Source organism: Emys orbicularis, chromosome 1 (genome assembly GCF_028017835.1).
Source record: "Emys orbicularis isolate rEmyOrb1 chromosome 1, rEmyOrb1.hap1, whole genome shotgun sequence".
NCBI lineage: Eukaryota > Metazoa > Chordata > Testudines > Emydidae > Emys > Emys orbicularis.
The window spans coordinates 202,321,834-202,347,845 of record NC_088683.1 but is presented as its reverse complement, the minus strand read 5'-3'; the positions used below and the strand labels follow the sequence as shown (position 1 = coordinate 202,347,845).

Genomic DNA, 26,012 nt, shown 5'->3' with positions numbered 1-26,012 from the left:
AGCTGGGAATGGGTGACAGGGGATGGATCACTTGATGATTACCTGTTCTGTTCATGCCCTCTGGGGCACCTGGCATTGGCCACTGTCAGAAGACAGGATACTGGGCTAGATGGACCTTTGATCTGACCCAGTATGGCCGTTCTTATGTTGATCTGGGACTCTTCAGTATGACTGGGCCAGCATACGATGGGGGCAAGGAAGACAAAAGCACTTGGGCCTCTTTTTGATCTTTCCTGCTGCATACTGGTATCACTGTGGGGGAGGCAACAAAGCTGATGGCTCTTCCCTGATTGGTGGTTGTCACGCGCATGGAGTCAATGGGCCTCCCTGTTGGCTGATCCATCTCCACAGCGGCTGTAAGAGGCCTGGTCTACACTACGAGTTTAGGTCGACTTTAGCCGCGTTAAATCGAATTAAGCCTGGACACGTTCACACGACGAAGCCCTTTCTTTCGACTTAAAGGGCCCTTTAAACCGGTTTCTTTACTCCACCTCCGACGAGGGGATTAGCGATAAAATCGGCCTTAGGGGGTCGGAATTGGGGTACTGTGGACGGAATTCGACGTTATTGGCCTCCGGGAGCTATCCCACAGTGCTTCATTGTGACCGCTCTGGACAGCACTCTCAACTCAGATGCACTGGCCAGGTAGACAGGAAAAGCCCCGCGAACGTTTGAATTTCATTTCCTGTTTGCCCAGCGTAGAGAGCACAGGTGACCACGCAGAGCTCATCAGCACAGGTAACCATGATGGAGTCCCAGGATCGCAAAAGAGCTCCAGCATGGACAGAACGGGAGGTACGGGATCTGCTCGCCATATGGGGAGACGAATCAGTGCTAGCTGAACTCCGAAGCAGTAAACGAAATGGCAAAATATTAGAAAAGGTCTCCAAGGCCATGAAGGACAAAGGCCATAACAGGGACGCACAGCAGTGCCGCGTGAAAATTAAGGAGCTAAGGCAAGCCTACCACAAAGCCAGAGAAGCAAACGGAAGGTCCGGGGCAGAGCCGCAAACATGCCGCTTCTACGCGGAGCTGCATGCCATTCTAGGGGGTGCAGCCACCACTACCCCAACCGTGTGCTATGACTCCTTCACTGGAGAAACACACAGGGAAGCGGGTTCGGGGTACGAGGAAGATGAGGATGGAGAAAATGTAGATAGCTCACAGCCGCAAGGAAGCGGAGAAACCGGTTTCCCCAACAGCCAGGATATGTTTATCACCCTGGACCTGGAACCAGTAACCCCCGAACTCACCCAAGGCGTGCTCCCAGACCCTGAGGGCACACAGGGAACCTCTGGTGAGTGTACCTTTGTAAATATTACACATGGTTTAAAAGCAAGCGTGTTTAATGATTAATGATTAATTTGCCCTGGCAATCGCGGCCAGTACAGCTACTGGAAAAGTCTGTTAACGTGTATGGGGATGGAGCGGAAATCCTCCAGGGACATCTCCAGAAAACTCTCCTGGATGTACTCCCAAAGCCTTTGCAAAAGGTTTCTGGGGAGGGCTGCCTTATCCCGTCCGCCATGGTAGGATACTTTAACACGCCAGGCCAGTAGCACGTAGTCTGGAATCATTGCATAACAAAGCATGGCAGCGTATGGTCCCGGTGTTTGCTGGCATGCAGACAACATCCATTCCTTATCGCTCTTTGTTATCCTCAGGAGAGTGATATCATTCACGGTCACCTGGTTGAAATGGGGCGATTTTATTAAGGGGACATTCAGAGGTGCCCGTTCCTGCTCTGCTGAACAGAAATATTCCCCGCTGTTAGCCACGCGGTGGGGGGGAGGGGTGAAGTGATCATCCCAGAGAATTGGGTGTGTGGGGGAGGGGAGTTAGTTGGGTTTGTGCTGCATGTTAACCCTGAAACCGCAGCCCCTCCTTTTACATTGCAAACCCATTTTAAATGGCCAACCCAACGGGTGCTTGGTATGGGAAATGAGAGCACTATTGTTTGAAACCATTCCCACATGTTAAGAAGGTTAAAAAAGCCAAAAGACTGTGTCTTACCATGGCTGCCTGCAAGCTGAAATCTGTGGCCTGGCACTGCGTGAGTGATCTCTCACACCAAACCTGCAGGCCCTCAATATAAGAGGAAAAATGCGACCTTGTAACGAAAGCACATGTGCTGTGTAATGTGAACAGCAAAATTTAACGTGAAAGAGTGCACCCATTGTTCTCTAAAATGTGTCTTTTTTAACCTCCTCTCCCTTCTCCTCCACCAGCTGCAAATGTTTCTCCTTCACAGAGGCTAGTGAAGATTAGAAAGAGAAAACGTAGGACGCGTGATGACATGTTCACAGAGCTACAGATGTCCTCCCACGCTGACAGAGCAGAGCAGAATGCGTGGAGGCAGTCAATGACTGATTACAGAAAAGCACAATATGAACGAGAGGAGAGGTGGCGTGCTGAATCGCGGGCTGAAAATGATAGGTGGCGTCAGCTTGCAGACAGAAGGCAAGAGTCGATGCTCCGGCTGCTGGAGCATCAAACTGATATGCTCCAGCGTATGGTTGAGCTGCAGGAAAGGCAGCAGGAGCAGAGACCGCCGCTACAGCCCCTGTGTAACCAACAGCCCTCCTCCCCAAGTTCCATAGCCTCCTCACCCAGACGCCCAAGAACACGGTGGGGGGGCCTCCGGCCACCCAGTCACTCCACCCCAGATGATTGCCCTAGCATCAGAAGGCTGGCCTTCAATAAGTGTTAAAGTTTTAAAGTTTTAAACTGCAGTGTGTCCTTTTCCTTCCCTCCTCCCCCACCCATCCCGGGCTACCTTTGCAATTATCCCCCTAGTTGTGTGATGAATTAATAAAGAATGCATGAATGTGAAGTAACAATGACTTTATTGCCTCTGCAAGCGGTGCTTGAAGGGGGAAGGGGAGGGTGGGGTGGTTGGCTTACAGGGAAGTAGAGTGAACCGGGTGTGTGGGGGGGGGGGGGGCGGAGGGTTCATCATGGAGAAACAAACAGAAGTTTCACACCGTAGCCTGGCCAGTCACAAAACTCGTTTTCAAAGCTTCTCTGATGCGCACCGCGCCATGCTGTGCTCCTCTAACCGCCCTGGTGTCTGGCTGCGCGTAATCAGCGGCCAGGCGATTTGCCTCAACCTCCCACCCCGCCATAAATGTCTCCCCCTTACTCTCACAGATATTGTGGAGCGCACAGCAAGCAGCAATAACAATGGGGATATTCTTTTCGCTAAGGTCTGAGCGAGTCAGTAAGCTGCGCCAGCGCGCTTTTAAACGTCCAAATGCACATTCCACCACCATTCGGCACTTGCTCAGCCTGTAGTTGAACAGGTCCTGACTCCTGTCCAGGCTGCCTGTGTACGGCTTCATGAGCCATGGCATTAAGGGGTAGGCTGGGTCCCCAAGGATCACGATAGGCATTTCAACATCCCCAACGGTTATTTTCTGGTCCGGGAAGAAAGTCCCTTCCTCCAGCTTTCGAAACAGAACAGAGTGCCTGAAGACGCGAGCATCATGTACCTTTCCCGGCCATCCCACGTTGATGTTGGTGAAACGTCCCTGGTGATCCACCAAGGCTTGCAGCAGCATTGAAAAGTACCCCTTGCGGTTTATGTACTCGGTGGCTTGGTGCTCCGGTGACAAGATAGGGATATGGGTTCCGTCTATCGCCCCACCACAGTTTGGGAATCCCATTGCAGCAAAGCCATCCACTATGGCCTGCACGTTTCCCAGAGTCACTACCCTTGATATCACCAGGTCTTTGATTGCCCTGGCAACTTGGATCACAGCAGCCCCCACAGTAGATTTGCCCACTCCAAATTGATTCCCAGCTGTCTGGCGTTGCAAGCTTCCACAGGGCTATCGCCACTCGCTTCTCAACTGTGAGGGCTGCTCTCATCCTGGTATTCTGGCGCTTCAGGGCAGGGGAAAGCAAGTCACAAAGTTCCATGAAAGTGCCCTTACGCATGCGAAAGTTTCGCAGCCACTGGGAATCGTCCCACAACTGCAGCACGATGCGGTCCCACCAGTCTGTGCTTGTTTCCCGGGCCCAGAATCGGCGTTCCACGGCATGAACCTGCCCCAGTAACACCATGATTTCCACATTGCTGGGGCCTGTGCCTTGTGAGAGGTCTATGTCCATGTCAATTTCCTCATGACTCTCGTCGCCGCGCTGCAATTGCCTCCTCGGCTGGTCCTGGTTTTGCTTTGGCATGTTCTGGCTCTGCATATACTCCAGGACAATGCGCGTGCTGTTCATAGTGCTCATAATTGCCGCGGTGATCTGAGCGGGCTCCATGATCCCAGTGCTAGCTATGGCGTCTGGTCTGAAAAAAGGCGCGAAATTAGTATCTGACGGACCAGGGGAGGGAGAGTGACGACATGGCGTACAGGTACAGGGAATTAAAATCAACAAAGGTGGCTGTGCATCAGGGAGAAACACAAACAACTGTCACACAGAATGCCCCCCCCCCCCCAAAGATTGAACTCAAAAGCCTGGGTTTAGCAGGCCGTTGATTTGACGGAGGGAGGGGGAAGCAAACGAATACAGAACAAATCTATTTTTTACATCTTAAGACGACGGTGCAGCATGACTGATAGCCCTCGGCATTTTCTGGGTGCTTGGCAGCAAATACTGGGCGCTTGGCAGTTAGTGTACTAAGACTGATAGCCACATTTTTCCTGTATGATGACGATGGCCTTCAGGCCTATTGCACGATCTGCTGCTCAGGGAAGACTCTGCTAACGTGCGATGCTCCAACTTGTAATAGGAAAAGACTACGGTTACCAGTCGTAATACACCATCTACTGCCAAAAGGCAAAAGGCTGGTGCAATGCAGCCCTACGGCTGCCAGCACCCAGATCGCCGATGAAGGCTACCAGTCATGCTGCACCGTCTACTGCCAAAAGGCAGTTAGCTGCTGCTGCTGTGTAGCAATGCAGTCCCACGTCTGCCGGCACCCAGATGACATATGGTGACGGTGAGCTGAGCTGAGCGGGCTCCATGCTTGCCGTGGTATGTTGTCAGCACAGGTAACCCAGGTAAAAAGGCGCGAATCTACTGTCTGCCGTTGCTCTGACGGAGGGGGAGGGGCCTGACGACATGTACCCAGAACCCCCCGCGACACTGTTTTGCATCATTCGGGCATTGGGATCTCAACCCAGAATTCCAATGGGCGGCGGAGACTGCGGGAACTGTGGGATAGCTACCCATAGTGCAATGCTCCGGAAGTCAACGCTAGCCTCGGTACTGTGGACGCGGTCCGCCGACTAGAGCACTTAGAGCATTTTATGTGGGGACACACACAATCGGCTGCATACAACCGATTTCTATAAAACCGGCTTCTATTAATTCGACCTAATTTCGTAGTGTAGACATACCCAGAGTTAGCATGTGTGTGTGTTGGGGTGGGGAGCATATGGTCTTGCTCCTGTGTTTGGATTTCACTCTCTAGTTCATATCCAGGGGCTTCTGGATAACCATGGTGCTGCTTCTTTTTGTGCTCGTGACGCTTGGTTTAGCAGGTTATCTGCTAGTCAGTGGCTATGGGGAGGAGTTTGGATTAATTGCACATTATCCACTAGCTCTTATAAAAAACAGTTACTCACCTTCTCATAAGTGTTGTTCTTCGAGATGTGTTGCTCATGTCCATTCCAATTAGGTGTGCGCGTGCCGCGTGCACGGTCGTCGGAAAGTTTTCCCTTAGCAGCTCCTGTCAGGTCGGCTGTGGAGCCTCCTGGAGTGGCGCCTTCATGGCGCTCAATATATGACCCTGCTGACCTGACCCCCCTTCAGTTCCTTCTTGCCGGCTACTCCGACAGAGGGGAAGGCGGGTGGGTTTGGAATAGACATGAGCAACACATCTCGGAGAACAACAGTTACGAGAAGGTGAGTAACCATTTTTTCTTCTTCGAGTGATTGCTCATATCGATTCCAGTTAGGTGACTCCAAAGTTCCTCCCTGGAGGCGGGGTTGGAGTTAAGGAATAGCTGATTGGAGCACCACTCTGCCAAAAGCCGCATCATCTCTGCCATGCTGGATGATGGCATAATGGGAGGTGAACATATGCACTGAGGACCAAGTTGCTGCCCTGCAGATTTCTTGAACCGGGGCCTGGGCCAGGAACACTGCTGGTGAGGCTTGTGCCCTCGTAGGAATGTGCCTTAAGAGTGGAGCTGGGACCTTGGCCAGCTCGTAACAAGTGTGGATGCAGGCTGTAATCCAGGAAGATATTCTTTGAGATGAGACCAGGAGACCTTTCATCCGGTCTGCCACCGCTACGAACAGCTGGTTTGACTTCCTGAATGGCTTTGTGCGCTCAATGTGGAATGCTAGCACCCACCGAACATCCAATGAGTGTAGCCTCTGCTGTTGGGTACTGTTGTGAGGCTTAGGATAAAAGATGTGTAGAAAAATGTCTTGCCTAGTAAGGAATTGTGACATTACCTTAGGAAGAAAGGCTGGGTGAGGTCTTAGTTGCACCTTGTCCTTGTGGAAGACTGTGTATGGAGGATCAGAGGTAAGGGCCTTTAACTCCAACACCCTCCTAGCTCATGTGATGGCCACCAGGAAAGCTATCTTCCACGACAAATAGAGAAGGGAGCAAGTCACCAACGGTTCGAATGGGGTCCCCATTAGTCTGGAGAGTACCAGGTTAAGGTCCCATGCAGGAACAGGCTGTCTAACCTGTGGATGTAGCCGTTCCAGACCCTTAAAGAAACATCCTACCATAGGATTAGCAAATAGAGAACGCCCAGACACTCCCGGATGGAAGGCCAAGATGGCCGCAAGGTGTACTTTGATGGAGGACATTGCCAGGCCTTGTTGGCTGAGGTGCAGAAGATCCTCCAGGGTGAGTGGTATAGATGCCTGGAGTGGAGGTATGTGTTGCTGGGCACACCAGCAAGTGAACCTCTTCCACTCGGGTAGATAAGTGGCCCTGATGGATAGTTTCCTGCTGCCGAGTAGACCCTCCGAGCACAGGAGCTCCATGGGGTTTAACCATGAAGCTTCTAGCCATGAGATGGAGGGATTGGAGGTCAGGTTGGTGAAGGCAACCATGATCCTGAGTGATCAGTGTGATGGTACCTCCCATAAGGCTTTATGGGAATGTGACATAACTGGAATATGTTTTGTGCTGCCTGTGCCGTGTAACATATCTCTGTACAGGTTATGGTCTACTATATCTATTCATCCTATTTGTACACATATCATTTTGTACTTGAGGTTAAGCATATTGGCTGTATACTTGTTTGATTTCTAAGTAAGCTTTGTGAGGCATTTGGTCAGCTTCTCTAGGAAGGAATTTGTAAGGGTAAGTACCCGATCAGGAAGCACTTGGGGAACTATGCATCTTGGAATGCTCCAATCCACATAAGAAGTCTTCCTGGAGACATACAAAATACCATGTGGACAATGGCTTCTGCCTGTAAAGACTGAGTCATGCATGGACATGTGACTTGCCCAGGTGACTCCTAAACTCCATCTTGGAGCTGGACCTTGCATAGGGGTGAGGAGGGGGGTCTCCACCCACAAGAGAAAGTCTATTTAAACCCGTGGGAGACCCCTCCATTCTGTCTTCAGCTGGCTAAAGAGAGAGAGCCCCCCCCCCAAGATACCGGAAAGAAACTGGAACAAAGGACAGTGTGCAGGGGGGGTGAGTGATTGCTGGACCCAGGCTAAAAGGAGATTAGTCTGTAAAAGGGAGCATTCTGGAACTGGTGAGGATCTTATCTGTATTCAGTTTGATTAGACATAGATTTGCGCATTTTATTTTATTTTGCTTGGTGACTTACTTTGTTCTGTCTGTTACTACTTGGAACCACTTAAATCCTACTTTCTGTATTTAATAAAATCACTTTTTACTTATTAATTAACTCAGAGTATGTGTTAATACCTGGGGGAGCAAACAACTGTGCATAGCTCTCTATCAGTGTTATAGAGGGCGAACAATTTATGAGTTTACACTGTATAAGCTTTATACAGGGTAAAACGGATTTATTTGAGATTAGACCCCATTGAGAGTTGGGCATCTGAGTGCTAAAGACAAGCACACTTCTGTGAGCTATTTTCAGGTAAACCTGCAGCTTTGGGCAGGGCCGGCTCTAGCTTTTTTGCCGCCCCAGGCAAAAAAGCCTCCGGCCGCCCCCCCCTCCCCCCCCCGAGGGGGGGGGGAGGGCGGCGAGCCCCGGCGGGGGCTCCGCTCTCCCCCCGGTGGCCGGGGGGAGGGCGCCGGGGGGGAGGGCGACCGGAGCCCTGGGGGGAGGGCGGCGAGCCCCGGCGGGGGCTCCGCTCTCCCCCCAGCGGCCGGGGGGAGGGCGCCGGGGGGGAGGGCGGCGAGCCCCGGCCGGGGCTCCGCTCTCCCCCCGGCGGCCAGAGCGCCGGGGGGGCAGGGCGGCGAGAGGGCGGCGAACCCCGGCTAGGGCTCGGCTCTCCCCCCGGCGGCCAGAGCGCCGCGCCGCCCCCCTCCAGGTGCCGCCCCAAGCACCAGCTTGGTTGCCTGGTGCCTGGAGCCGGCCCTGGCTTTGGGGCAAGTAATTCAGACCCTGGGTCTGTGTTGGAGCAGACGGGAGTGTCTGGCTCAGCAAGACAGGGTGCTGGAGTCCTGAGCTGGCAGGGAAAGCAGGGGTAGAAGAAGTCTTGGCACATCAGGTGGCAGCTCCCAAGAGGGTTTCTGTGATCCAACACGTCACAATCAGATCGGGGTTGATTGGTAACACGATTGGGGTGTCCACTGACAGCTCCAGAAGCGTGGTGTACCAATGTTGACGGAAGGAGCAGAACATTGGGCACTTTCTGTTGCTCTGGGTGGCAGAGATCGACCTGGGGAAACCCCCACTTTTGGAAGATGGAATGAAGGCCATCCAGACGGATGGACCACTTGTGGTTGCAGAACGATCTGCTGAGGTGATCCGCTAGCTCGTTGTGCACTCCTGGGAGATAGGATGTCTCCATGTGAATGTAGTGGGCTATGCAGAACTCCCATAGCTGAAGGGCTTCCGACATAGGGGGTAGGAATGGGCTCCACCCTGCTTGTTGATGTAAAACACGTCAGTGGTGTTGTCTGTCATCACTGCTATGCACTGGCCTTGCAGCCGAGACTGGAAAGTTTGGCATGCTAATCACACTGCTCTGAGCTCCCTGATATTGACATGGAGGGAAAGCTCGTCCTGCGACCACAGGCCCTGTGTTCGGAGATCTTCCAGATGTGCCTCCCAACCCAGAGCTGACGTGTCCATTACTAGTGACAAGGAGGGCTGTGAGCTGTTGAAGGGGACACCTTCGCATACCATCTGAGGGTTGAGCCACCAATGTAGGGACTCCAGTATGTGTCCTGGCACTGTCACTACCGAGACCAGCCTGTCGCATCCTGGGTGGTATACCAATGTGAGTCACGCTTGAAGGGGCCTGAGCCTTAGTCTGGCATGCTGGACCACGTAAGTGCAGGCTGCCATGTGGCCAAGGAGACTCAGGCAACCCCTTGCGGTGGTGGTCGGGTACCACCTGAGGCTTTGGATAATGTCTATCATGGCTTGGAATTGGATCTCTGGCAGGAACGCCCTTGCCTGTACCGAGTCCAGCACCGCTCCGATGAACTCTATTCTTTGGGTCAGTGATAAGGTTGACTTGTTCACGTTGAGGAGGAGTCCCAGTCTCTCGAAAGTGGATCTGACCATGCGGACCTGAGATTCCACTTGCTCCCTGGTACGCCCCCTGAGCAGCCAGTCATCTAGGTATAGGTATACCTGCATCTGCCTCCTCCGGAGGAAGGCTGCTACGACTGAGATGCACTTGGTGAACACTTGGGGGGGCTGTCAACAAACCAAAGGGGAGGACCGTGAACTGATAGTGTTTGTGGTCAACTACAAACTACAGAAATCGTCTGTGCACAGGCCAAATGGCTATGTGAAAGTACGCGTCTTTCATGTCGGCAGCAGCGTACCAGTCTTCCGGATCCAAGGACGGGATAATAGAGCTCAGGGAGACCATGCGGAACTTCAACTTTACCATGAACTGGTTGAGCACTTGCAGGTCTAAAATGGGTCTGAGACCCCCCTTTGCGTTGGGGATTAGGAAATAGGGGGAGTAGAATCCCTTGCTCCTTAGATCCCGAGGAACCTCCTCCACTGCCCCTATGGCAAGGAGCGACTGCACCTCCTGGATAAGAAGTTGCTCGCTCGTGAGAAGGGTCCCTGAAGAGGGATGGGGAAGGGGGCTGGGAGGGAGGGAAGGAGCAGAATGGGAGCGAATATTGCACTTCTACTGTGCAAAGAACCCAGGGGTCCGATGTTATTTGGGACCAAGCACAGTAGAAGTGGGACAGATGGGCCAGAAAACAGGTAAGGATCTGGTGGAGAGACAAGTGCGCCATCCTCAGTCGCATCTTCAAAAGGCCTGTTTAGAGCCTGATTAAGGTTTGGACTGGCCTTGGCCCTGCCCTGAAGGGGGGTTGGAAGGCTTGTGCCTGCCATTCCTGCCCCTTCGTCTACAGAAATCCTGCCTCGGCCATGGAGAATATGGGCGCTGTTGTTGTGGTTGGGGCTTGCAGTGCTTGTGTTGGGTGGCCGGCGTGTGTATTCCCAACAACTTCGTGGTCGCCCTGGAGTCTTTCAAGCTGTGCAGCACGGAGTCTGTCTGCTTGGAGAACAGCCTCGCGCCCTCAAAGGGAAGGTCCTGCAGGGTTTGCTGCACTTCCGGGGGGTAGCCCGTATGCCTGAAGCCATGAGGCCCTCCTCATGGCTATGCCTGAGGAGAGGGTACGGGCAGCCGAGTCCGCAGAGTCTAGGGACGCCTGCAGTGAGGTCTGTGCCACCACCTTCCCTTCCTTGAAAATGGTGGAGAATTTGGCCCTAGAGTCTGCAGGGATCAGCTCTTTAAACTTCAACATTGAGGCCCATGAGTTGCAGTTATATTTGCTGAGGCTAGCTTGCTGGTTAGCTATCCTCAGCTGAAGGCTCCCAGTGGCATAGATCTTCCTATCAAAAAGGTCCATCTTTTTGCCTCCTTAGATTTGGAGGCCAGCCCTTGCTGTCCCTGCTGCTCTTTCTTGTTAACCGCCGACACAACCAGAGAGCATGGCTGCGGGTGTGAGAGCAGATGGGGGAGCGGGGGGAAGAGCTCAGTGGTTTGAGCTTTGGCCTGCTAAACCCAGGGCTGCGAGTTCAATCCTTGAGGGGGCCATTTAGGGATCTGGGGCAAAAATCTGTCTGGGGGATTGGTCCTGCTTTGAGCAGGGGGTTAGACTAGATGACCTCCTGAGGTCCCTTCCAACCCTGATTTTCTATGATTCTATGATATTCATAGCCCTCAGAAGAGACAAAGTATTTGTGTTCCACACCCGTGGCGGTCGGCGGAATTGAGGCCAGAGTCTGCCACAGAGTCTTGATGTTGCTCTGAATTGTTTGATTAATGGCAGAGCTACCCCGCGATAGATCTTCAGGAGTAAGAATGTCTATCAAGGGGTCCTTGGCATCGACCACTTCCTGTGCTTGCAACCCCATGTTGCGGGCAATCCACCTCAGAAGGTCCTGATGTGCCCTGTGGTCAAGGGCCCGAAGTGGAAGCCCCTGCCACAGCCTCATCAGGGGATGAAGACGAAGTGACCAGAGGAGAGGAACCGGGTCCTCCTGTCCCTCTGGCTCCCTGACCTCCTCTTGGTCAGCGCCTGCCCCTGTGGCAGTTACAGTCAGATTGCCTGTAGCCTGACCCTGCAGCTGGTCCTGTGCTGGAGACACCTCGGCAGCGGCCTGAGTCTGAGGGGGCAGATAGGTCAGGGTGGCCTCAGATCTCTGAGGTGTAGGTCAGGGTGGCCTCAGATCTCCTGGCAGAGTGAGGTGGTCGGTGTTCTGAGGTGAACCCCAGGAAAGGGAGCCCTGGGCCTGATGGGAAGCCCAGGGAGTCCAAAAGGGCCATTGAGCTGGGGGCTGCCACTGCGGCTGCCAGGTCGTCTGCGTCTCCCTTCGCCGCCTCTTGGACCTATGCTGGGAATAATATGAGTCACTGTCAGAGTCCAAGGAAGTGGATCCTGATTGTGATGACCAAGGTGGCGCTGAAGGGCCATGCGCAGGAGACCGGTGTTGAGTGGATGAGATGGAAGATCGGTGCTGGAATGACCTTGCCAGAGACCGATGCCAGGAATTCGGCATCGGAGACTGGTGCCAAGTATCCAGCACCAGTGATCAAGGATGAGGGCCCGGTGCTATGGGTGGGTGCTGGTCTGCTCTCAGAGCCGGGGATTGGTGCGGGTCCGCTCTCGGTGCTGGATAGGGGGAGCGTCGTGCCGGTGCCAGAGATACTCTTATGGAGCTTGGTGCCAGGGAGTGGTACCGCAGTGATAGTGACTGGGAGCGCTGCCGCGGATGGTGCCGAGCCAGGGACTGTGATCGCCGCATCATAGCTGGCTTGCCTCTAGACAGTACTGGACATATCGGAACTGCAGGCTTGTCCCTCAGAACCGGGGGCTGTGAAGCCATCATTTCGATTAAGTGTCTGGCGACTTCAAAAGTGTCCAGGGTGGCGGGTGGCTCTAATTCCTCCACCTGACACTGCCCTTGCAGAGAGTTGCTGCGTGCCGGACCCAACGGTCCCCTCTGCAGCACCGAAGTCAACGGCACCGACTCATTTATTTTGGCACCAAGTCCGTTCTGGGGTGCACCTCTGCATCCCCTGACAGTCCCGCGGCTTTCGGAGACGGTGAGCACCCCCTTTCAGTCTTCCTATATCGCTTGTGGGGCACCGGCAAAGTCGAGCGGTGCCAGGCCGCTGCTCCTGGCTGTGGTGCCGGGGAGTGTGGGTGCCAAAGGTCTCTTGTACTAGAGTCCTTCCTCAGCACCATATCACATACCGATGCCGGAGCACTCCGTACGGACACGGTTGGTGCCGGGTCCTGGTGGTCTGCAGCAGGCTGGGGATGCAGAGCGGATTCCATGAGAAGTTGCTTGAGGCGGAAATCTCACTCCTTTTTAGTTCTCAGACGAGAAGCCCTGCAAATTTTGCACCTCTCAGTCCGGTGCGCTTCCCCCAGACACTTTAAGCAAGAGTCGTGGGGGTCACTATTGGGCATAGGCTTGTTGCAAGCAACACAGGGCTTAAAGCCCTGGGCTCGCAGCATGCCCCAGAGCCCGAGGAGGGGTTAGGGATTGGGGAGAGATCCTGCTCCCAAACCTACTATCTAAACTATTTACTATGTAAACTAAAATGGGTAACTAGAACAATTAACTAGGGAGAAACGCTAAGGAAAGTCCTTGCTGAGCAAGCAAACGCTGTTCAACGGCCGTCACGGATGGTAAGAAGGAACTGAAAAGGGGGTTGGGTCAGCAGGGTCATATATTGAGCGCCATGAAGGTGCCACTCCAGGGGGCTCCACAGCTGACCCGACGAGAGCTGCTAAGGGAAAACTTTCCGACAACCGTGCATGCGGCACGCGCACACCTAATTGGAAACGGTATGAGCAATCACTCGAAGAAGTAGTTTAGTTTCAGTTTTTCCTTGTGGTAATGTGTAACTGTTAGGCCTATTTGCACTTGTTGGCATTCTGGTGTCTCAGGGTCCACCCCACCCCATGGGGTCAGATGTTACGTAGAGTGACTCCTTCCTCAGATTAGAAACAAGCCAATCTTTAGGAAGTGATGAAGGCACGACTGTGGGAGGGCCCAATCTTTCAGCACAAAAGGTTGGGTGCTTTCACCTTGATATTTGTCAGCAACTGGCTAGCTGGTCTTTTGGGTGTGCCAGGGCAGGACCGTGGGGCTAGGGGAGCAGAAGGACACCCCTTCTTCCCTACTCTCATTTGCCGTTGGGCAATAGTTCTGCTTATTAAAACTGTGACCAACTGCACCACTTTTCTTAACTTGGCCTCTGGGTCTTTCCAGTGTGATGGCAGAAAAACAACATCATGCGGCTCCCCATTTATTGCCCCTCAATGAGCTGAAATACTTCTTTTCAGTTCATAAAAGATTATTTTTCAAATTGCCAGGACTGAAAACTCAATGTGGAGTTTGAAAATCAAGCTATATTCTCTCCACCTCTTCTACTCTGACCAGGAATAGGGGTGCCACAACTAGAACTTTAAAAAAAGTTACTATTTTTATAGGACATACAAAATCAAAATATTTTAGCATGACATCACTGAAGAGACTTTAGCATGACACCTGTAAAGTACCAGTTGGTGATGGACAAGACAAAGTGATTCCTCTCTGCAAAGTTTATAAATAGATTTGGTCAACATTTTTTGAATTTTCAAAGTTTAGATGAAGTTTTATCACAAAAGATGTTTGCTGTTTTTCAACCAGGTCGATTTATAAAGCAATGGAGAATAGTGTGGTAGTCCTTCATAATGGAAGGACGTATATACTGTATATTCAAGATAGCAGTATTACTATTGTAAAGTACTATATAAATTGAAGTTACAGTTGAACAAAAATGGCAATATTTAAATCTGGCAACATTCCAAATACAGGAAACGAAAGCAAGGCTTGCCAAATAGAAGAAAACAAAAAAATCAATAGTGAAACGGATAGTTTGCATGAATGTAAGAGATGCCCCATGGAGGGCAAAAAAAGAAAAAAAGAGAAGATAAGAAAGATTAAATGATGACAATATTCTTTTCATCTTTGGATGCAATTACATGTTCAAATCATTGTTTCGTCTTGGTTGGTGAGTAAACATGAAACATGACCATGCTATGTACTTCAATATGTGTTACAATGTTTACCTCAGACAGGCCTTCACATTGAACGTGAGCCTGGATCCATTCCAGCCTGTCTGAATTTTCCTTCTCACGCACCCCTTCATTTACTTGGGAACACAATTCTTCCGCTTTCTCCAGAGCATGCTTCAAGTGACTGTGATCAGGGTGATTTTCAGGAGTGTTTTCTATTATCTACAGGTAAGTAAAACAGCTTAGTTTCTTTTGTTACTGTTGGCTGTAAATCCACCCATCTTGTCAGCTCTGCATTTTATTTATTTATTTATTTATTTTTAAGAACTGGTCAAAATTTTCCAAATGTTAATGTTTTGGTTATTTTTTTCTCAAAAGTTCAAATTTCAGTGAAAAAACTGTTATTTGTTTTGTTTTTGCAAAGAAATCATTCCATTTTGGCCAGTTCTATTGCTGACAAGTCTTTTAGCAAAATTTTTCATGAAGGCTGCTGGCTGGGTGCCCAGCTCTGAGGGCAGCATCGCTGTCAACAGCAGCACAGAAGTGAGGGTGGCATGGTATGGAGGGGTCCTCACATTTGGGGGGGCCATAGCGGCCTTACAAGTGGGCGACATGGGCGACCGCCCAGGGCACCATGGATGGGTGGGTGATTTTCCGGGTTCATCCCCACCCCCATCCCCAGCCATCCCAAAGCCACTTTAAGTCCCAAGCACCAGGGGCCCAGAATGGAGGAGGGGCAGGGCGTTGGGCACCCTGGCTGAGGGTTCCTACCATACTCTGGGCTCCAACTGCTGGTCCTGGCTGGGCTGGTGAGGGACGGGACTTCCTCTTACCCTGCCAGGGCCTCTTCTGGGGTCAGGTCAGACCCACCTCCAGGAACCTCCCCTGGCTGCAGGAAGCTCTGCGGCTGCTGGCTGGGAGCCCAGCTCTGAAGGCAGCACCGTCACCAGCAGCAGTGCAGAAGTAAGGGTGGCAAGATACGGTATTGTCACCCTTACTTCTGCGTTGTTGCTGGCTGCGGCGCTTTCTTCAGAGCTTGGCGTCCATCCAGCATCCACCGCTTTCCAGCTGCCCAGCTCTGAAGGCAGCATAGAAGTAAAGGTGGCAATACCATGAACCCCCTACAATAGCCTTGCAACCCCCCAGAACCCTCTTTTGGGTTGAGATCCCCAGTTTGAGAAATGCTGGTTTCCCCCATGAAATCTGTATAGCATAGAGTAAAAATACACAAAAGACCAGATGTCTTGGGGGAGACCCCAGATTTCATGGTCCGTGACACATTTTTCATGACCATGAATTTGGTAGGGCCCTAGAGCTGTATGTTCTGTTGTGAAGGAGTGGATGAGGCCCAGAAGCCCCCTGTTGGAGGCCTCAGGGTCCTGCCACACCCCATCCCAGAGAGGAGCAGATGAGAAATCCGAGCATGGTTGTGGGGAAGCAGCCAATGAGAGAGGCTGCATGGAGCAGCCTATCAGGGCCTAGCAGGGCCATATAAAAGGAACTGCAAAACACAGCAGCAGTCAGTTGCTGCCTGGAGCTGGAGGAGAGAAGACCGTGTTCCTGGCCGGCTAAAAGAGCAGCAGGACAGCTCAGTGTGGGCAGGGACCAGAGGAGCTAAGAAGGAGCTCCTGGCTGGCTGCTGGGACTGAGTAAGGACTGAGCCCGGGGAGCACCACAGGAAGGTAGTGTCTCTAGGGAGGAAGCCCTGGGGGTACGGCCCAATCCAGGGCTGGGACTATTTAAAGACTGAGCCTGGGGAGGGCTAGAGAGACAACAATCGAGGGGTCCTGAGATAGGCCCCTGGTGCACTGTATACCCCAGAAGGGGGCTGTTCTAATTCACATACAGACAGTGAGAGAGACTCGGCCGGAGGGCTGAATCACTGAAAAGCCACCTGAGAACCCACCGACAGGGGTCACCAGAACTGAAAGACTGCAGACACACCTGACCAGAAGGGGGCGCTCACGAGAGGTGGGCGCCACCCCATTACATCTGGTCATATACAGAGGAGGATTCAGGGCTGATGAAGGAATCTGACTTTTCAGACCAAATTCAGGCCTGGTATAATGTCTCTCTCCTAGATAAGTCTTGGGCCAAATTCAGTAGTAATGGTAATGGTGATGTGAGTTAGACATCAGATGAAAGTTGGACAGAAAATGGATGTAAGTTGTCAAGTAATGTAACTTGCACAAATCTGGCTTCAATGGCTGTGCAAAATGAATAACTGACAAGCCCAGGGGGAGGGGGAGGCATGTACAGCAGGAAAAGCAGCTAGCAGGAGAGTGTAAGACAACTCAATCCCTCCCCACTCCTTTACTGTATACCCACCACCCAGCTTTTGCTGCTAAACCCTCCCATTCCCTGGCATATAAATTACGCTCCTCCATCCATTATGCCAGTGTAAATACAGAATAACTCCACTGCAGTCAGTCGAGTTACTCATGATTTAGCCCAGTGTAATTGAAATACAAATTTGGCCCATATTCCCCATCATACCAGACGTGTCTAGCCTCTTGAGAATAGCAAGAATGGACATACATAGGGAAACTTAACTACAAATAAGCTACAAGCCAAGGGGCACTCTAAATACATTCCAGTATGTTTACAAAAAAAACGTACATTTTTAATTATTAGCGGGTATCTTGTTACCCTTTGCATAGGCTTTAGCAGAAAACTTGACAGCGGCATTCCTTTACAGCGAGGATCCATTGCTAACCTCTGAAATATGAAAGGTAAGATGTTGTTAACCAGCTTGTTTATGACAGTGGAAGACAAATTCCTGAAAAAAGGTAAAAGATAAAATGGTAAGTCAATAAATGCGTCACATAAACCTGTTTTCAGTCAGAACAAGAAGTATGACAGACAAATTCAGAGCAATAGAATTTCTCATATTTTTACAAAATAGGGTAGAGTATGTCAGAGATGAGAGCAGCTTTATGATCCCTAGAGATATCTATATTCTCGGACTGTATAAACATTCTGATTGAAGTAAGCTTCCTTACTATGGGACAGGGCTTATGAATGAGGACATTATTTATTAATGGGTTTGAATGGAAGTCATTACAACATTATCTCCCATGTCGTTATGTTGACTATAAAAAGACATTTCCACTATTTCTTTCTTCAAAAGAAAAAAGTGACATATACACTGGAAATTATGTAGATTGCCTCCAAATGTAACCTGAGAAGTTTGACAGCTCAGTGAATAAAGCAGATTTAACAACATTTTTCACAGATATTATATATTGAAAAGATTTACTAGATAATACAGTTCATGCCCCCTGCCAAAGCACCCTTGTCCCCTACAGAACATTTTCTAGTGCTTTGCCAATTCCCTTTTTAAAATACTCAAGCAATGGGGCTTTCACCTTTTCCCTCAGCAGACGACTGCACAGCCCAATACATTGCACTGTCAGGACATTTCCTCTGGTATTTAATCTATATTTCCTCTTTTTTTAATGTAACTCCATTACTCTTAGTCAGATCTCCAGATATCACACTGAATAATAATTCATCATGCAGTACTTGGAGTTTCACTCTCCAAATATTTATAGATAGTCTGTGGCCTGGTCTACACTAAAAAGTTAGGTCAACCCAGCTACATCGCTCAGGGATGTGAAAAATCCCCCCCCCTTCCCCTCCTCACCTCCCCCCAAGTGACATAGTTAAGCCAACCTAAGTCCTTGTGTAGAAAGCGCTAGCTACCGCCTCTTGGGGAGGTGGATTACCTGCAGCACTCAGGCTGTGCCACTGTAGCGTTTCAAGCGTAGACAAGCCCTTATTACATTCTTCTTTCCGCTGTCTCTTAGCCATCTATTCATATGCATTTCCTGACAGTGAATTCCTTAAGCTGTAGAATACTCTTCCAAGGAAGTGGTGGAAGCCCCATCTCTCTTGACATTTAAAAATAAACTGGACTAATCACTAGAAAAGTTCAAGTGGGAACAATCCTACCTTACCAGGGAGATGGGCTGGATGTCCCACTGTAATAAGCCTTTTCTACCTCAGAGGCAGCATGGTCTGATGGACAGGACACTAGACGGAACCAAGAGGCCAGAGTTCTGCCTATGAGCTGCTGTGTGACCTTGAGCAAAACACTATTTTTCTTTGCCTTTTCTTCTTCTCCCACCCTTTGTCCATCTTGCCCATTCATGGCAGTGACAGTTTCTTACTATGTATTTCTACAGCACCTAGCACACTGGGGCCTTGATTTTAGCAGGGCCTCTTGGTGCTACTGTAATACTACTGCCACTTTAATAGTTAATAATAATAAAAACTTCATCTTCTTTGATGTTCTGACCAAATCTTGTTCCTCAGTGAACATTCGGGTCTAAAGATTCTTCACTTGTCCACAGCATAGCACTGTTTTGTAATCAGCAAAACGATTAGATGCAGTTCAGAGGTAAGAAATTCACAATGGTTATTTTGTCTCTTACTTTAACAAACTCCTTGAACTCTGGGACTTCATCTGTTTTCTGCTGGATTAATGCTGCCCCATTGAGCTGGCAGCTACAGAACCGGATGTAAGGTTGCATGTGTGGTAGCTGTGCGGTCAGTATGTCGCCAATCATTTTCACTGGCATCCTCTCCCCAGACATCTTTTTACGAACACGCAGTGCTCTAGACACAAAGCAAAAGATGCTAGGCATGTTTTGTGTGTAACTGGACCATTAATGGATCGTCACTGACCCCTGAAATAAACTAGCTGATAGTTCATTTCTGAAATGAAGAGGGTTACAGAACAGCAGAAGACCAGCACAGGATTTATTCCATATTGTAAAAATATACTATCATAGAGGACTCTCAACCACCAGTCTGGTTTCCTTCTTGTGGTCACCAAACTGATGTTCAAAATTAACTTGAGGCAAATCCAGTTGAGAATTAATATTAAAAAAAAAAGCAATGCAATTTCCTTGTTTTGCTAACCTACAACAAGACCACAACGTCTAAAACATACAGTTCTGTTCAAAGCATTTTCTTCCCTTCATCACATCAGCCAAAATGCTGAAAAGTGGTACAGTTTAATGCCTGAAAGAAATCACACACAAAGCCAGATCCTCCACTGGTGTGAACTGACATACAGCCACTGGTGTGAACTGACATACAGCCACTGATGTCAAAGGAGCTAAGCTGATTTACACCAGCTAAGAATTTGGCCCCAAATGGCTTAACTATTAAATAAAGACCACTATTTTAAATGACTTGGACAACAATATTTTAGCATCTTAGAGGTGTATCAAAAAGGAAACATATTCAGAAGGAGAAAGTCGGGCATAATATCAGTGAATCTTAAGTTTGTATCAACCATATAGAAGGTGGGATAGTTGAATTTGGGATATATGTCTTTGCATCCAAAGGCCTCTTCTGAGACTAAGTACTTCAAGAGTTTATATACTGTCATTTTAATATTTATCTGGACTAAACTTTAGTCCACGTACAGTATATGGAGTATGTATACAAGAAGCAATGCAAGTTGCTTCAGACAACATAGAAATAGTGCACATTAACTGGATTTAGATTGATTTCCAGGTTTGTCACTTAGGAGGAGAGTAATGTAAATATACTAGCATTATATTATACTGCATGCAAAACAAACTCATCATCCTGAAGTGAATAGTCACCAAGAGTTCCTGAAGGAAAACCCTTCACTGAGAAGTCCTGCGGGAGTGACTTTGATGACAGCATGTTGTTTTGAGTCTTGCAGAATTGGACCATAACCACCCACTACCATCAGCAAACTCTGAGCAGTGGACCAAGTGAGAAATAAGAAGGATGTTAGATTTAAATGAAACTGCCATTTTGTATTGCCAATATTTACATGAGTATTTATGAATCTCAACAAGGGTGAAATGTGGCCAGGTGTACCAGTAGACGCAGATTTTCTTGATGAAAATAGTTGATGTCCCGATTCTGCAAAGCAGTTAAGCATGTGCTTAAGTCCATCCTTATTTAGCACATCACTTAAGCATGTGCTTAAAGTAAAGTATAAGCTTAGGTATTTGCTGAATTGGAGCCTGAAGCTGAAAATCTCCCTTTTGTGGGCTAAAATGAATTCTTTTTCACAAATTTGCTCCAGGGAAATGTTTCCTCTTTTGCACAGAACTTTTATCATTTTCACAGCAAAACAGATTTATTTATTTAGGCAGTACAATGACACTTTTCAACCTATGAATATGCACAAACTACTTGATTTTCTCAAAAAGGAATTTGAAGCCATAATATTATATTATATTCTTTGCAATCTGCTGCTGTTTTCACTGGTAGCAAATACTATTTTCACATAGTTAAATAATTAGGAGGGGATAGGAAAGGTCAATTATTTTATTGTTGATAAATATAGAAAAGCAACCTACTTCAGTAGTTTGATATTGCACATAATCAACTCCTTCCAATTAACAAAAATCATAGCGACCTCTTTTTCTGTTAGCAGCTCAGACTCCATCAGTGGTTTCTGGAAGATCTACAGATGCAGAAAATGAAGCAATTTAGAAAGTGTACTGTTAAATCAATTCAAAGTGACAGAGCTTCTTGTTCATAATCTCCATGTAGAGGTCTGCGTACTTAATAATAATACAACATTTAATTTTCATTAGAACAGATTTCAAACATACTGTCGGCCTTAGAGCTCCATAATGTTTCCAGATAAGATGTTCGAGAACAGTGTATCACTTCACAAGGCATAATCTAAACTTGCATCAGTGATGTTAATTACAAGATGGCTTATTTCTGTTTTAACCTTGGGCATTTCCTTATACTAGTGGTCCCTTGCAAAATATCTCAGTAATAAATTACATAGAAGTCTACTTTGGCCTCAACTCTACAGACGCCCGATTTATTACTGATTAGAGCTGGAAAAAATTTTTTTCCTGGCAAATAGAAAATTCACCAAAAAAATCATTTTGGGGAGTATCAAAACTATTCATGAATTTGTACTGAATTCAGCAAATAGTTTCAGCCAAAAGAAAAAAAAAAACTAAAAAAACCCATAAATATAAAAACATTTAATTTCATTTCAAAATGAAATGTCTATTTGAATCAACCTGAATGAAATTATTTCAGTTTTTCATTTTGGCAAGAAAAATTAACTGATTTTTTCCCCAGTTTTTTTGCTGCAGTCACAGAACTGAATAAATAATTATTCACTGATTTATTTTATTTATCTAACCACATATCAGGTTTGCATATCTTGACCATTTTGGCAAAGAAGGGCTCTCCCTCAGTTAAGAGGCTCACCTTAGATGTCTATCTGGCTTCCATTTTCCCTGCATGAAAGATGCACATAATAACTATTAAGAAACTGAATTTAGGCACAGAAAAGCAGATAACTAAGTGCCACTGTGGCTGTAGAATCTCTGCGCAATGAGTTAAACCTCTAAGTCTTAAGAGAATATACATGAGAAATAAACTTTTAGACTCAGGAGTGAAAAGACTGTACTAAAACAGAAGGTTTAAATGATGATGTCTCAATGCTGGTAATAAGAGACTCACATGCTCATGAATACTAAAAGCTCAAGTCAGATTATTCCTAGCAAGTCAGACAAGGCAGGAATTTTCAAACAAAAAACGACAACTTTGTATGATTAAGTTACTAGTCACTATTTTTTAAAAACGGGGGGACTACAGTTAGGCTCCCAAATCCATGTTTAGGCATCTAAATAAGTGACCCACTCTTCAAATGTGCTGAGCAACCAACAGTTCCCACTCAGGCGAGTATGAGGTGCTCTGTGGTCAGCACTTTTGAAAATCAAGCCACTGTTTCTGTGACTAAATGTGGATTTAGGAGCTTACTTTTCAGCTCTCCCTTTTGCAAACCTTGGCCATTCTTCTTACCTCTGTGACTAACTGCAGGTCATTTACATAGTTCTCTTCTGTTACGATCAGTTCGTGGATGTATCCCTGCCTTTTCCTTTCAGTAGGCGTCAACATGTCCAGGAGGTGTAAGTCAGCACACCCTGGAAAACACAAAGGAGACAGAGAATTTAGTGAGGGCTATTTGGAAATGGATTAAAACTGTGATATTTCAGCTAATGCTTCACTAACAATAACAGCCACCTGTTCATTTAATTTATCATTCTCTCAACACGTAACAGCACAAAATTGAAAATGTTTCATCTTTATTTACTTGAAAAATCAAAAGGCTTGAGTTACCTCTAAAGCAAGGCTCAATAAAAAAAAATCACAGCCCTACTATTTATTCGTTCATCAACTCCACTGTCTTGAACCTAACAATTAATAAAACAAATGAATGAAAGCCTGGCTAAAACAAAAGCCTGCAGTCTGAGGATGACTGAACTAAAGCTTTGGTGAGCATTAAGAGAGAGCAGATTTAAAGGACAGGGAGGCTAGAGCATCCAGGTGGATCTTAACTGCTGTGATAGGGAATACAATAAATACAATAGCGGTGAGAAGTATTCTCTCAAATAGCCATACACTGCAAGAGTCAACCCTCAGAGTTGGTACCGTTGAGAAGAGGCTCCATTTTAGGCTATGTCTACACTAGAGAGCTTACAGTGGCACAGCTGTACCCCTGCAGCTGCCCTGCTGTAAGGTCTTCCATTCAGCCACGCTATGCCAGTGGGAGAGAGCTTTCCCATCGGCATAATTAAACCACCCCCAATAAGCAACGGTAGCTATGTCAGCAAGAGCGCAACTCCCACCAACATAGCATTGTCCACACCGGCACTTCTCTCAGTGTAACTTATGTCAGTCAGGGGGGTGCTTTTTTCACACCCCTGACCAACAAAAGTTTTACCAACAAAAGTGGTAGCGCAGACAAAACCTTACTCTGTTATTCTTTTCAAAGTGGACATTCTATCCAGTAGCGTTCTATTTTGTTTTATTTTATTTTCTTCACTTTTCTTTTCAAAATTGACTATTAAAAAGTCTTTAGGGATCAGATCCAAAGTCTACTGAGGTCAGTGGAGTGTGTGTGTGTGTGTGTGTGTGTGTGTGGGGTGTCTTTCCATTTATAATAGAATACAAATGAAATACATTTAAAAACAAAAAATTGAAACATTCTAGGCCACAAATGTCAAAATGGAAGGTTTCAATGTATTAAAATGCTTGGGTTTGATTTCAAAATTGACCTGTTCCCATGGAAAGTTTCGATATTGACAAAATGGCATTTTTTGACAGAAGAACTTGCTATTGCAAAATTTTTCATGGAGTTTAGAATGATCAACGCTTTTTATTTATTTGTTCACCAGCATCATCAATGATACCAACATACTTAGACCAGACTTTGAGGAGAGTATTGTTTTAGGTAAGGTGTTCTCATATTTTTCATAGTGTGAACCACCTCTCCTCCTATTCTCAATCACATCACTTCCTTGTAGCAACTATAAAAATTGCTTCCATGTAAACTTAATACTAGGAGAGTATTTACTATATTTTTAGCTTTTTAAATGCAATTTAGTAGCTGGAAACAAGGAAAATTCAGCCCGTCACCAGCCAGGTTTCTATGGATCACTATTAAGTAGTCCATGAACCACAGTTTGGGAACCTCTGCTTTAGCCAACTCGTGCTCCCTCTGTTGGCTGATTAGCAGCAGAGCACACTCATGGGTTCTACGTAAACAGTTTTTAAAATATTTACTGGAGTGGTAGATTTGACAAAGAAAAATTAGATATGAACAGTCAAGGGGGCATCCTGTAGGACTGTAGTAACTTTAAGGTAGATCATTTTGGGGGCCTAAACACATTGAAAATGGTCCTTTAAGATATTGCATAGTGTAGTTCTTTAAATGAGATTCTTTAAACTTTAAACCTGATAAAATGAGAAGGTAACATTGAGAATAATCAGTGAACTCACGCACTGGCCTAGTGAAAAATATTAGAAACTCTTGGAGTTGTTCAAAAACCAAAAGCTTCAATCCTGCTTTATAAATGGCTGCTTTCAGAGCAATTTTCCAGTACATACAGTACAACACAGGTCTAGTAACCAGTTTAGTTTTCTTACTGAGTTGCCAGCCTCAGCAAATACAAACACCGTACCTAAGTGTTTTGTTTTGTTTTTTTAAGACTGGAGAGATTTTCTCTTCAAATATGCTTGGTTTGAAGTGTTATTCCAACCACTAAAGTTTTATATGAAACATTTAAAATCTCAAAAAGGAACATTTTTTCAAATAGCTTGACAGATTGCCAATGGGAACTTCAAATAGGTCACTTTGAACTTCAGCAATTAGTCTCCTTTTGAACATTTAATATTTGGGGGGGGAAACCTGATTTCAATCAGAGCAGAATAAGTGGAAAAGACTTTTCCAATAGAGAGAGATTTTTTTAGGTGCAAAAAGATTAGGAACTTTCTCCTCTTGACATAAAAAACAATGTTTGGATTCCTTTTCAAACTAAAATGTGAGATGAAAGGGCTATAACTAGTGGGTTTTTTTAAAATAAAAGTCTAAATTCCACTTGCAGCTGTAATAATATTATGAATTCAACCAACTAAAAGAGATCCTTCCTTGGGGGGCCATAAACTGCCTTGGATAAGCAGGTGCTGCCGCCACTGACAAATGGAAAGCATCTATCTCAAAAACCCTAATTCAGCAAGGAACTTAAGCAGGTTCCTAACTTTAAGCATGAGTAGTCACCAGTGCAGCTACTCATGTGCTTAAGTCAGTCCGGTATCTAAATGCCTTGTTGAAATGAGACTAACGTGTGTTGCTGAGCTCCTTCTCTGCACTTCTTGAAATTTTCCTGATTTTTAAAAAAAAGAGACTTTATCATATTGAAGAGAGACTGTGGAACAGTCCTTTTAAATAAACTTGAAGTTCATTCGAACAACTTGAAGGTATAAGACAATAATTGCATCAGGAGTTAAATAAACAGACTGAAGGCATAGATCTCCCCAGGAAAGAGAGATGGTTATCATCAAGTTAACAAGAAATACCCTTGGGCTATTACTCTTTTATTCTGAAACTTGAAATTAAATATTCACAATGTAAATTAAAGAGAGTCCTCCCTCACCCACCAATGGCTGCCATTGCGGTATGTTATTGCTATTATTTGTATTACAGGAACTTCCAGAGGCACCAATCATGATCATTGTGCTGGGTGCTCACAAAAATAAGGGAACAGTCCCTGCCCTGATGAACTTACAGGTTCTGGACAAAAGCCCATCAATTACAATGGGCTCTAGGATCAGGCCCTAAATACGGACAGAACAGTAAATTGTTAAAAATAATAGTTAGGAACATTTTATCCCTTTCTTTCTATTCATTCTCACCATCGCTACCCCTTCCCTTCCATACAGAACCTTAGCAAGGCTCTTCTCAAACGACAGTATATCTTTTATTTCAGATCAGAATTTGGAGGAAGAGGCTAGGATCCTCCGAATGTAAAGGAATTATGAATCATGTTGGCTTATGGAGAAGGAAGGGTTTTAG

At 47.1% G+C, this 26,012-nt stretch overlaps 1 protein-coding gene across 1 annotated transcript in view; it reads right to left on the bottom strand.

Annotated features, from left to right (window-relative positions):
* Positions 1-25,610, bottom strand: part of LOC135894095 (intersectin-1-like) — a 37,096-nt gene extending 11,486 nt beyond the window's left edge. Inside the window, exons 1-5 of the mRNA XM_065422169.1 lie at positions 25,598-25,610; positions 22,460-22,581; positions 20,983-21,089; positions 19,066-19,249; positions 17,249-17,347 (exon numbers count right to left, since the gene is read on the bottom strand). Of these exons, the coding sequence (XP_065278241.1) occupies positions 17,249-17,347; positions 19,066-19,249; positions 20,983-21,089; positions 22,460-22,581; positions 25,598-25,610 (525 nt within the window). The remainder of the gene's footprint in view (positions 1-17,248; positions 17,348-19,065; positions 19,250-20,982; positions 21,090-22,459; positions 22,582-25,597) is intronic.
* Positions 25,611-26,012: the final 402 nt, after the last annotated feature.